This window comes from Anas acuta, chromosome 3 (assembly GCF_963932015.1).
Source record: "Anas acuta chromosome 3, bAnaAcu1.1, whole genome shotgun sequence".
Lineage (NCBI taxonomy): Eukaryota > Metazoa > Chordata > Aves > Anseriformes > Anatidae > Anas > Anas acuta.
Genome location: NC_088981.1, coordinates 63,212,553 through 63,226,266, shown reverse-complemented (window position 1 = coordinate 63,226,266; position 13,714 = coordinate 63,212,553). Strand labels below are relative to the sequence as shown.

Below are 13,714 nucleotides of genomic sequence, written 5' to 3'. Positions count from 1 at the left end.
AGTGCGTCACGGCGGGTGCGCGCCTGCGCTGGGGCGGCGGATTCGAACCGGGGCCGGGCGGGATGAGGCGCGGCGCGCCCCGCGGCACCCTGCGGGGCCTCCTCAAGAGCCACAAGCCCCAGCTGCGCCTGGCCGCCGGCGGGGACCTGCTGGTGAGGGCGGCCAGGGGGGCGCGGAAACACGGCTGAGGGGCTCGGAAGTGGCCCGGCGGCAGCAAGGGAGCCTGGCCTGCTGGGGGGGGGGGAGGCAGTATCTGCGCGTAAATTATTTATTTATTTTAAAGAATTTACTGTAATGTGGTGCTCAGGGCGGTAGCGGGGGCATGCTGTATGTTTGTGTGGCTTGGAGGTTGGCACCCAGGTCTGCACAGCTCAATGAAGGTGGTAACTGCGTGACAGCGTTTGCGTTTGAATGCAAATGGTCCATGTTTTCTCTAATTTGTCTAATAAAAGGAAGGATCTCTTCTTCTGCTTTTGCTATCTGTGGGGTATTTTATGGACCTGGCTACTCTCTACTCGTGCTGAGACCCACTCAAAGCTTAATCATGCAGTAGGAGCTAATCAAACTCGTGCAGTCATTAATAATTTCTTATAGTTATTAGTAACACTTGGTCTGTGTTTCCATGGTCATGTTAATTTGGCTTCAAGGAAGCATGGCTGTCAGAAAAGAGGTAAGTGAGACATCCCTCTAAACCTTGGCCATCAGTCCCTATCTCTGCCTCATCCTGGCACTAGCATTTTGTGGGCTGCAAAGGCCATCAGCAAATTGAATTGATCAAAACTAACAAGCAATATCAATCTTGGCTGGCTTAAAATATGGTTATGCAAGTACTCATCCCAATACAAAGGATGAGATCAAAACAAATGTTAATAGCGTGGGGGAAGCTTAGAATACCTCTTCTGGTGATGTGGAATTAAATGGCCTTTAAATGTTAGGATGCTTGGTTTCTTTTTGTTTTACCTTTTTCTGAACAGGAATGTTCAGGGGTGCTAATTGTGCAAGATCTTCAACCAGGCATATAGCTAGCAGCTCTTTCATTCTCCATTTCTGTGAATAAATAAGCAAAACTCTATCTGCCTATCTGTGTTTATCTTTTTTTTTTTTTTTCCTGGGGGAAAAAAAAAGTTCAGCTGATGTAGTTAAAGCAACAAGTTATGAGAGTTTTTTCCAGCCTTTCTCCAGCAAAGCTTTAGCTTCTCTCTTACACATTCCCTACAAATTTTGTAAGAGTGATTCATCTGCATACTTTGGAAATTTATGTACTAGTTCTTTTAGCAAGAATAAACCATATACATCTTGAACAGGCTGTTTGTCTTCTGCAGGGAAATGAGAGAGTCAGCTATTTTTCATTTTCAGGGGTAGTTTCCTGAATGGTTAAGGCTTTCTTTGAATGCATTGTAGTACTAAGTCCAGCAAGGAGGTGGTGTACCTGCCTGTTTTGTGATATAATCTGGTTATTTACTTTTTTTCTTGGCTCTTCAGTAAGCAAATGTCATCTTCAATGATTGTTCGTAAGAAGTTTGAAAGATCAGTCATAAGAATACAAACATTTTTGTTAAATATTTGAATTGAATCTCTTCTTTCCCCTTTCAGGTTCTCTTCTTCAAGTCTCTTTCTGCGCTTTGAAGCTTTGCCAGAACCTATTTTCTAAGTGTTAACATCCTTCTCTATACACAGTGTAGCTTATAAATTTCCCAAGAAGCTGTTTTATAGAAGGAATATGACAATATTTTTAAGTGAAGAGAAAAGACTAGTGCAGAGGTTTGTCCAATTTGCCTAGAAATCAATAATTTACCTTCTTGAAAATAGGTGAAGGACTTCAGTGATGAGGTTGAGATGTAAGAGCAGTGTGAACTGTGTTCTAGCTTGGAATTACAGAAGGAAAGCACTCGGCTGCTTTTTTATGCTAGAAGTGCAGGTTTGTTTTTATATTGCAGAATGGTCTTGAAGTATGAATGAGCACTTCTGTTTTTGTTATGGGCATAGAATAAAATGAGTAGATTTATGTATCTAATTGAAGACAAGTTATTTATCTAATAAATTGTTAATGTGGCAGCAAAGCAAAATGAGGGAGCTTGCCACTATCGTTCATTAGTTCTGCCCAACAGATGTGTGGAAGTTGGTCAGCAGGCAGTGTTACATTTTCTTCTTTTATTCTTAAAAGTTTCCAACCTTTCTGTTATGGAAAATAAGTATACTGTTGTGTAAGATTTTTTTTTTTTTTTTAAGTAATTCAAAACTATTGAAGTCATATGCTGAGGGACAATAATCTGATCCATAGTGAAGCAATGGCTTTAAACAGGTGTGGCATCACGTAAGTACTTGTCAGGAGCTGTCACATGGATGGTGTTCCACTATTACACCTTTCATTAGCCTTTCTGTATTTCCTTAAATGGAAGCTATATAAATATCGAATAATCTGAAATATTTATTAACATGCTCTGACTTTACTCATCTGACTGTTTCTTTTAAGTTGATAGGAGTTTGGGGAACACAGAGTAATTCCCTTTGAAAGTAGGGAAACATAGGTGCAATGAGTCTAAGAAGATGCATTTTTTTAAAGGCAGTTTTAAAATTTGCAATTTTGTATTTAGGTGCCTCAGCAAGAGGACATGAAACTAGTTTTTGGCAAGTTTTTGTTCCCCATAGCTCTCCTCCTGCAGGTTGTTCCCAGAAATCTAACCTTTATGTTTGTAAGTCTAATAATGAGAAGTATAGTGTTTAACACTATCTCAGTGTCACTACAGATTTTCTTCAGGGATAACTTCCTCATGCAGAATTTAATAGGTTAAAACTTGTTTTGATATCTTGCTAAGTAAACCTGCAGTAGCATCTGCTTTTTGTGTAGTAGGTGCTTCCAAATACAATAATATAGTTGTATGTATTGCACAGTGACATTCCTTTAGTTCAGCAGTTTTAAAATGAATTGAATTTTGTCATATGAACGTTAAAATGCCTGCAGATTGCTTCTGCTGTAAGCGCCCTGCCAAGCTGTTTCCCATAAATTCTAAATTGTAACTTTCCTTGTTAGCTGATCTACAGTCTAGAAAGATATGATGGCAAAACAAATATATCACCTAATTCATATAAATAAAATCTTCATGTTTCAATAATATTCTTGAGCTCTTGATTGAAGAAGTATTTAATATGCTTCACATAGCAAAGTTAATATTGTTTGAAGGCTTAATTTACAAAATGTGCAGTTTCCAATGTTCAGGTTGAACTATTAAAATACTTGACATAATGGCTGTATAACGCTAGGGATTTGCACTGTAGATTTGTTACTACACGGGGGTGTTTTTGATGGCAGTTTTTGGTACGAGTTGTAACAGTTTTTTGGCTGCTGAAATTCTTGCCGCTCCTGTATTGAACATAGCAGGATCTTGTATTGAACCAACATATTGACCTACCAGCTCTTTTCATGTAGGAAGGTTAAGTAAGTGATGAGCTGGGAAAAAAAGAAAGGAAGCTCCTGACAGTGGGGAGTTACTTGTGCCGGAGAAATTAATGTAAATGCTCCTTTGCCCTGGAAAAGGGCAGGAGTCCTTGAACTTGTCTATGGCCCATTTGGTGATAAGGCAGGGATGAATTTGCTGTTCTTTAACAGTCTGACTGTTTCAGTCACTGAAAGCTGATTGTATCTGCTAGTAAGCAAGATGTTTTCTCATTCTCTGCTTGATACTTTTGTTTAGCAGGCTTTTTTTTTTTTCTTTTGTAATAAAATATAATGTAAATCAAATTTTTTATTTCTGTAAGATGTCTGTATGATCACTTCTACAGCACTCTTACAATTTAAATAATCTTAAGTATTTACAAGAGTCTTGCAGTACGGAATGTCATGGGCATCTATTAGGATTTGACCCAAATGATACTCTGTCTTCCTAGGAACACCCTTCATGATTTTGGAAGCAGTCTAATATAGGAATCCTCTGTCTCAAATAATGAATCTCTAACAAAACAGTGCATGAGCAGTCTGAATTCTCCCTGATTTTATTTTTCTTCTTTTAAAGGTACATTTGAACTTCTTAATGTTTCTCCATCGGCTAGCAGAAGAAGCCAGGACAAATGCTTTTGAGAACAAAAGTAAAACAATTAAACCTGAGCATACTATAGCTGCAGCAAAGGTAATAAAGCATTTGTAGTGTTTTTCTCTTCTGTTCAATGCAAAATGTATTATGAGAGTATATACAAAAGTTTCCTGTCGTAGTATGTTTTCATACTAGTTAGTAACTAGATAGTTAATGTTTTCACTTACAATCTAAAACTTGCAAAAATGGTACCAAGGCATCAAATTAATTTGCTTTGCCCTGTTAAATATAGTTCTATTTTTACTTGGCTATTCCATGTTTAAATTCATAGTTCAATACGTGGGTTTGTCTATGCAGAGGTCTACCAACACACATATGTGGGCTGAAAACTGTGGCTGTGACTAGCATGGCACTGGCAATGAGTTAAGTACTCTGTGTTATAGGACTGTGTGGTCCTATAGCTCCCTGCTGCTTTGGTGAGCATGTCTGACTTGAATGGGTAGTAGGAGTTTACATTTGCCTATGAACACCTGTGACTAGCAAAACTAAAATTTGTTTTGCCATTCAGTGTCATGGCTTTGGGGTGGGTAAGAAGAGTCTGGACTCTGGCAGGCAGGGAATAGGAGTAAGTTCCAAAATTGGAGGATTCTTACTTCAGATGATATCCTATCAAGGAAGCAGGCTATCTTAACTGCAGTAACATAAAAGAAGCTTTATGGAGCAAGTGAGGAATAGTTCATATATTTGTGCCTTCAGTTCTTACCTTAGTCTGATAACAGTCATAAGCAGATTCTTGCAGCTCATTTCACTTGGTGGGATACGACAGCTTTACCTCTGTTTCATGAGGGAACTTGATCTCTCTAATGTGCAGGCTTATCTGTTCAACCACCCACTACTGCTGTGTGAATTGGAAGAGTAAAACGCAGTGATATCTGATTTTTTGGTCCTGTGGCTTCTGTTTATCTTCAGTCTTTTCTTTTTTTCCTCTGGCAAAATGTTTAGTTTGATAGTTTCTATTACTATAGTAACAGAGATATATACAGGATGCGTAGGGTAGCCAAGTTAATGTTACAGTTGGAATCTCATGCATTTGTAATTTCTTTTTAACTGTAATCTTAACGTTATTTGAACATTTTTGTGTTCCATTTGTTTTTTCTTAAGATGAGAAGAAAGGAAAAACTGTCTTTATTTTAATAATGTTAACACTTAAATGGTCCCACTTGAGCTTTGAATTTCATTTTTCAACTTAATCTCCAAACCAAAAAATGTCCTTCCAAGGGTCTGGGCACTCTTGATATAGAAAGAAGCAAGGCATTGCAAACAAAAGCTGAGCATAGTATCTGTGTAATTGCAAGTCTTAGTTATTTCTTTTTGTCTACGTCTAATGGAATAAGAGCTTCAAGGAGTCTGCTGAGGGCCTGAGAGAGCTATTGCAATTTCTTGACAGTCAATTTAAAAAAAAAATAATAATTTTATATTACAAAGTTCTTGGTTATGAGCATTCTTTTAATATTTTCTGGTACAGCATACTTCTGTATGCCTTCGCTTTATTCCTGTCCTTTTCCTTTGACTACTAGCGTTGGTCATTCTACTGTTGGAAACAGATTGTTTGTCACAATGAGTAGTTGGTCTGAGTATCCTAGTGTTTTGAAACTTTGTAGCGCTGCCTGGATTGTAATACCTAATACAGTATATAAGCAGTGATAAATATACTTCTGTTTTTTGTTTTTTTTTTGCAGGTTATTTTAAAGAGAAGCAGAGGCTAGAAAACAGAGCAATGGAATTTCAAAGCATGTTTCTCTGTGTTTTCTTACTGACTGTTGAGAGCCTATGAGTCAGCTTTGCGCTTCTGGAAGTACTTCGTTTTACTGATGTCTGTCTCCTGACTCTGAATATCTTGCTGCTTCTTTTTTTTCTTTTTAAAAAATAATAATTATTATATGCACACACAATGTAATGCATTCACTCACTTCATGCATAATTTTAAAATGTCACCTATAAATGATAGTAAATTGTCATTTAAGACCTTTTTTGTAGCTTATTTCCTCCATAATAATGGAAGGATGCCTATACCGTACTCACTCTTCAGGTACAGTGTGTAACTTTTAATCAGAAGTGTAAAACTTTGTAATGAAAGCAGTAATAAAAATGCAAGTTTCACTAAGTCCATTATAGGTTATGCAATTCAGAGCAGATTTTACTAGCTAAACAAACTCTTGGCTTTCAAAATAACTGCTCTAGAAGCTAGTAAAGTACCTTGGCTTTGTTTTATTTATAAATGTCTTAATATTTTTAAATGACTGAATTGTAGGCTAATGCTTCTGGGTTCTGCAGGAAGAATACACTTTGTATTTAGAAATTGTGCTTTGAAATGTTAAACCTGGTCTATTTTTTTGGTGTGCTACATAAGACAAGTTGGGCTCTGATACGGTTGCTGTGGACAGATGCATTTGGGGGGGGGGTAAGGGAAGTATCAGGCAGAGCTAATGTTTTTGAAGTTAGACCCTGTACAAACAGTGAAGATAAGTTGACATGAATGTTGAACTACCACCTTCCCAATTTTAAATGTCATCCTAACTTGTCAGAAGTCTGGAAGTGTGCATTATATAAAAATATATATTTTAATTAAAATCCATATGCTATTCTTGATTTGATATTTTAAAGCAGTTTCTGAACACTTTGCTTAGTTAATCTTTTTATAAAGACAGTTGAATCTTGCTGTTTGAGCTGATAATACTGTTTTGTAGATAATATGCACAGTGAGCTATTCTCTAAATAAAGATTTTTTTGCAATGTTATGCATTGAGTAGTTTGTTTTACACATTACAGAATATATTCCACAAACTTAGCAAAAAAATGTATTTCATAATTTTTTTTTGTAGTCTAAAGAATTTATAACAATGCCGGAACTTCAAATTTTGTATCACGTCTGTGCCCTTCTTAAAATCCTGTACAACCCAAGAAAAGTCCTTTTACGGTATGCAGAATGGAAAGATGTGTATTCTGCGTTACTTAACTCTAACGGCTTAGTTCAGTCTGCTTCTTATGAAGGTTGACGATTCCTTTTTCTGCCTTTTCTTCTCTTACTCCCCTGGAATCAACAAAGAAAGCTGAAAACATGCATGTTATAGAGGATATTTTGATTTAATGATCTGAAGTACGTTCTCAGGAATGAGAGATCTGATTAAGTATTTATATTTTACTTTTTAATTACTCTCCGCAACTTAAGTTTTTGAAACACTAGATTTTCTTAGAGCTGTTTTCAGTTATTTTTTTCCCTGAAGTATTTTCTTACAACAGTCTTATATAACCACATACCTTTCCTCATTGGACAGATGTCTGAGTGCTGTCTTGCTTCTTTTGGAACTTGTTTTGATTTGACTTTAACTTCTTCTTTGATTTGCATAGGAGAAAGATCCACTCAGGCTTAGTCTAATGTTCTCATTCTTGAGTAATAGATGGATGATAAGCTGCAACCGGGGAAGGGAGACAAGGCCTAAAACTAGCCATCCATATGTGTTTTCTTTAAATATTTTAGTGGGTTTTTTTGTTTTGTTTTTTTTGGTTTGTTTTTTTTTTTGATCTCTGTTCATGGCTACAATTCTTTTTGTTGTGGGAGAGGGATGCTTTTCTGCAAGCCCTGAGAAATTTGGGTCAAAACTAGATTGGTAGTACTCTGAAGCAGGCAGGTATTCAGTAGACGTATACCTCAGCAGGTATTCATGTTTATCTCTTAAATTCTCACTGAAAATTAAGGCGGTTGACATGTATATTTCTGACTGCTTAATCAGACAACTATTATGTCTTCCTAGTAAGTTCTTCAATATTCCCTATAAGGCTAATTGTATTTGTATTTGGCAGCATTTCTCTACACCTTCATGTGTATCCCTCATTTTAGAATAAAATCTCCTTACAGCAGTGTTTGAATACCCCCAGACGCTTCCAATTACTATAACCTTGGGGGATATAGTTAAGTAATATATCTTCGGGTCAGCGAATCTGAGGTGGCTAATTACAAAGCATTAAAACATAGTTTTAGAAAGTGTCTTTTTCAACTGGATTTGTGGTAGAAGGTCTAATGACATTGGGCTCTGCATGTACTTGTTTGAGTTCCTGTGAAGTTTCTCTGCCATTGGGAGGAAAAAGTGAAGAGCTATGTTGATATATTATTAGGATTTCTTCTACTCAATAGTTTTCAGGAGTGATGAAATTTCCTTGAGAAATTCAGTGTTTGAGACTTCACTATTTGAATTTTCTGTGATTTCAAAGGTAGGATTCAAGGTATTTGGGGAAGGAGAAAAATAACAGATACTCACACCATTACTATGACAGTTGACAGAGGGAAAAGATAAAATGAAGCAAGGGAAGAATGTGGCAGAAGTTCTGGTGGCTTGCGTGTTTTATTTCATGTTACAAACCAGCTAAAGTAGCCCCATTAGCCAGTGGGCTTATTCACAAGTGAATGAGGCAGTACCACAGCATGTAAGTCACCTGATTATTAGATTTAAAACTACAGAATATAAAAGTGTGAGTATCATGAATGGTATATCAGCAAAGGTTAGATCTGTAGAGAGGTCATAAAATCATTAAGGTTGGAAAAGACCTCAGAGGTCATCTGGTCCAACCATCCCCCTACCACCAATGTCACCCACTAAACCATGCCCGTAAGCACCACTTCCAACACTTCCTTAAACATCCCCAGGGATGGTGACTCCAACTCCACCACCTCCCTGGGGAACCCGTTCCAAAGCCTGACTGCTTTTTCTGAGAGGAAATGCCTCTTGATTTCTAATCTCAACATCCCCGGTGCAACGTGAGGCCATTCTCTTTTGTCCTATTGCTAGTTACCTGCAAAAAGAGGCCAACCCCCAGCTTCCTTTCAGATAGCTGTGGAGAGCAGTAAGGTCTCCCCTGAGCAACCTCTTCTCCAGGCTAAGATCTAGCTGTTTGACTCAATGGAACCAACGGCAATACATGAGCCTCTATACTTTTGTGGATGAGGGACCAAATAATCACCTTGCCATTTGAACACAAACTTATGTTGGAACATCGTCTGCTGTTTTGATTCAGGAAATCACAGGTGCTGGAGAGCACACATGCCTTGGACCATAATTACTGTTATAAACAGAGGAGTGCATGGTTGCTAATATTAAGTTGCAAAATACAAATAGTAAGTATTCTCTGGCTATAAAAATAAAATAAAGGGTGCATAAACCCAAGACAGTAATGTGTACTGTAATAGGAAAATTCATTTTCTAGCCATAAGGTGGGGATAGAGCAAAAATTGTCTTTTTCTTCCTTGCAGTAACATCCCATTAAGATAAAGTGTTTATCCTTACTAAAAACTTATTTATGATGCTTCCTGATATTTTTTTAAATACTACCAATCCTGCACTGCTGACACATGCAGGGCAATTAAAGTTAAATAAATAAATAAATCTTTTACTTCAGAAAAGGGTGATTTGTACTCAGAGGGTAAAATATATGTAAGGCTTTAATGGATCTTGAAGATTATTCTCAAAGCTCAATGTTGCAGCATTAGATCATTTTCTGACTCAGTTACAGGTCTATAGTTATTTGTACAGCAGCTTCATTTTAGAAGCTGGCATGTTTTATAGGCAGTTTAATACAGGAAGTATTTACAGGACATTATACATATAGCAACCTTAAATTTAAACATATAGCTAGTATTGGTTAAGTTGCTGATTCAGTTAACCTTCTATTAGCCTTTCATCACCTTGGAACAACTAATGATAGGCCATCATAACTACTAAATACATAGTTTTTTGAGGTGACATGATTATAAGTATATATTTAGAAGGTGTGACTGGTATTTCACGTAAAAATGCTGATTACAGTAAAACAAAACCCCTTTTTCCACAGCTGTAAACTTTATGCCAAGTTTAAGTTCTTCACACTGTCTCAGACTTTCAGACCGAGTAGTTTTAGATCTAGGGTGAAAAGATCCTGCTAGCATTTTTGTTGCACTAAATAAAAAATTGTAACTTTGAGGAAGACACTGAGGAGCCTTTTCACCTGACAGCTCTCAATTCTGCGTATTTGGTCAGTTGGAATTCATTCATTTGCTATTTGGTTAACAATGGTGAGGATACAATGTTTTCTTTGCAGTCCACACAGGTTTTGGTACAAAATACTCTGCTGTGGACTGGGATATTAATGTTATCCTGAGCAAACAGCTGAAAGACCTGTTCAGATCATTTGATATCTGTAAGATCAGGTTTCTTACTGAGAGGGTCTTTCCTGCAGGAATAGTTTCAGTGGATGGAAAATAGGCAGAGTGTAGAAGAATACAGGTAAGGCCACCAAGACATTCTGAAAATCACATCTGGTTTACAAAGCAAATGTAGACAACAGCCTTACTACAAGGTAAGTGCTGTTGTGATTGCAGTGGTTAGAGTAAACCAGGGGCACTTCCTACAGGAATAGCTTGCTCTTAGCCTCCTAGCACTGCCCAGGTCAAGCTCTTTCAACTTCTGCAGGAACAGACTCATATTTTGTTTCATGTGTGCAGAAGGCACAGAAAGATACATATTTTGGCAATTGAACAGATCCTGAATAAAAAATCATAAAGGGGAAACACTTCCAAATAAATGTAATAAGGAATACAGCTGGATTAGCCACATTTAACTCCTTACATCAGGTTTAAATTGGTCTAACTGTATTTGTACTAATCTTTAAAGTTGACAGCCTAATGTGTATTTTTAATCTGTTTAACTTCATCAGGTAAGTACACACAGATTAGGTTATATAACTGAAATCAGTTATAGTGAGATTTGAGCAAGTTTTATAAATAAACCAGCTCAAGGAAAACATTTACAGAACATGTAAACCAGTTTTTAAAATTTTATTGCATAAGCTAAGCAGAAACATTACTACAAGGAAGCCTTTAGTCCCAGCTGTTTGAGGGTACTCAGGATAAAAACTGAAGTTTACATACTGATGATGGATTATTTAAACACACCTATGTTCTTTATTCCTTTTTTACTCTTTAGAGAAAATTGTGTGTACAATGTTGTTTCCAAGATCTATGAACTGTTTAAATTTTATTAGTTTCTGAAGGTTGGATAGCAACTAAAAATTAAAGACACTAATTTAAAAAAAAGAGAGGGGAGCAGTTAGGGAAAAAGGAAAGGTGGCAGATGGCATAGTAAACATTGTCTGTCCAACATTAACTGCACTTTCTATCTTCCAGTATTTGTTTTTTCCTAGTTTATTTTTTCAGGTTGAAGCTTACTTGTGGGTTACCATGTTCTCCAAATTTAAAGGGTTTGGGTTTGGGGAAGGGTGCCAGTGTTCTGCGTGTAGTCTAAGTAACAGTGCTCTTCTAAAACTTTTTCCAATAAAGTTAATGCTATGTCTGTTCAACCTTAACTTCAGCTTAACTAAGTTTTTCTGGGATATGGGTTATCTTCCTAAATTGTCATTGGAGTTCCACATGGTAATTAATTTTGACAATACTTTTCCTGTTGCCTTTTTATGAAGGTTTTTCCACAAAATCATTTGAATAAACATTGAAAATTCAAATCAGAAGTGGACAAAAGAAATTCATCTTGCGTGCTTTAAGAACTTTAACATAAACTCTTCCATAATGAATAAAATTTTGAAAAATATATGACAGTACATCAAAATTAACTTAAATGATTTTCAGAAATTCACCTTGATTTTCTTTATTGTTTTCCTTTTCTTGATAAGAATGGAGAACATGATGATGTGTTATATTAGGGCAGCTACAGCATTTAAAAATGCCAAGTTAATAAAATAACTATCAATTTTATTTGAAGGCACATTCCCATTATTTATAGGAATTTGGGCAAAAATCCATTTCCCATTTAAGTGTTTGAATACTATTGATGAGCAATAGGTTGTTCATCTATAAATGTTTTGCGTAGATTAGTGTATATATAAATGTCTGCGGATATTCAGAATGAGAATCCCTATTCACCACTGCTCATGTTTCTTTTTTTTTTTTAGAAGAAAGAAAGGGGAAGTTACCAAAGATGGTTAACTTGATGAATAGGTACTGTAGTTAGTACAAGAATCCTTCAGCAGTCTGTTGGCTTTGAAATGTATACTGAGTTCAAGAGAATTTAAGGAAAGAGCTTTAAAAGAGCCATAAACAGCCAGGTGAAGCTTTCTTTTCCTCTCTTTGACTGAAGTTTATAAAATGAGAAAGAGAGATGGAACAGTTGGCTAGGAATGGTTTCAAATATGAAGAGAAAAAAAAAAGGAAAAAAGTCTTAACCCTATCACTAGTATTGTTTTAAATATATATAATGCTTTGCAAATGAATTTCCCAAAATTCTGGAAGATACTTGCGCAAGAGAATAATCTCACCATCAAGCTGAAATGTGTGACTTCCCCTGGTCACACCTGTCATAGCCCTGAGGAGTGTGCTCTCCTGCTAGATATGGTGTGCTGTGTAAGGAGCTGCTCTGGGCAAATATCTGGATCTTGGGAGATTTGTTGCTGTATCTATAACACCTAAGGGAATTTCTTTGGACATCAGTACTGGGAAGACCTTGGTGCCTTTGCACATAATTCTACAGTAGGTCTAACCTGGATAATTTATTATTATTATTATTATTATTTTTAAACCTATTACTTACTTGTAGCTTTTCTGTGTTTTTATTGACATTAGTATATTTTATTTTGTTTACTTTACTTATCCTAAATTTAAAGTAAAATCCAAATACAAAATGTTCCCCAAACACATAAGTGTTCAGGGAGGAACCAAACACAGGAACTAGTAGCCCTAACACCAGCTTTCTGTGTCCTGTTGACTTTAATACTTATATACGAATGGGGCATAGACACAAACATTTTTAGGTTGTGGATATAGGAGCGAGTGTTTAATGGCATTTTGTTGACTACAACTTTTGAAGTTTAGTTTCAACAAAGCAAGGAATAGTTTATTGGCTTAAGAAAGCATTACTTGTACTGTAATTTTGTACCTACAAACACAATGAAATTGATTGTTATAATTTTCACAACAATACTTTATGTAGTATTTTTCTTATTTGCTAAACCGCTATCTGGCAATGCAGTTATAACCAAGAGTTGGAAGAATAGGTAATATTAAAAACACAGGATGAATGAAAGCACAGCAGTTTTCCTTTGGCATATTATTTTTATGAACCTAGCGTCTTTTGTAAAGTTTTCCTGGAAATAGAAAGAAAACACCTTTCCAAATAATCTTTATTTGGGTAGAAAGGATGCTTAATTACAATGAACTTCTCCAAAACAAACATCCGTGTGTTGACCTGAATTGTGCCTTGGATATTTCTGCTAACATGTTTTTTCCTACTTCTTGTTTGCCCACTTCCACTCGCAAGGGAGGAGGTTGGGATAAGCTAGATACTTCATTATTCTAAAGAAAACTCTTCTAATGGCTTTTGTGTGTGTGTATGTATGTGTGTGTGAAGTTCCCAATGAAGCAGAAGGCCACATATATTTAAAATGATGTCTTAGAAATTTGGTGATTTACCAATAATATATTTTATCTTGCTACCTATATTTTAAAATATTTGCTGTTCTGCTCTCTGAAGACCTTTTCTGAACATACTGGAATATATACAATTTTTAAGAAATTTGGATTTATTTTTTTTAATTTAGAAACCATAGATCCTACATATTGTAAAAAGCTCCTTGTGAAACTTAGACCACTT

The 13,714-nt window shown here is 36.2% G+C and overlaps 1 protein-coding gene across 1 annotated transcript; it reads left to right on the top strand.

Moving 5' to 3' along the window:
* Positions 1-20: 20 nt before the first annotated feature.
* On the top strand, positions 21-6,826 carry CENPW (centromere protein W). Its single transcript, XM_068677514.1, has 3 exons — positions 21-152; positions 4,011-4,124; positions 5,768-6,826. The coding sequence occupies exons 1-3, from the start codon at positions 63-65 to the stop codon at positions 5,792-5,794; spliced, it is 231 nt and encodes a 76-aa protein (XP_068533615.1). The 5' UTR covers positions 21-62; the 3' UTR covers positions 5,795-6,826.
* The last annotated feature ends 6,888 nt before the right edge of the window (positions 6,827-13,714 follow it).

Coding starts and splice junctions, on each gene's coding strand:
- CENPW (XM_068677514.1), top strand. CDS start 63: ATGAGGCGCGGCGCGCCCCGCGGCACCCTGCGGGGCCTCCTCAAGAGC. Junction 153..4,010: donor CCGCCGGCGGGGACCTGCTG/GTGAGGGCGGCC, acceptor CTTCTTTTAAAG/GTACATTTGAACTTCTTAAT. Junction 4,125..5,767: donor ATACTATAGCTGCAGCAAAG/GTAATAAAGCAT, acceptor TTTTTTTTGCAG/GTTATTTTAAAGAGAAGCAG.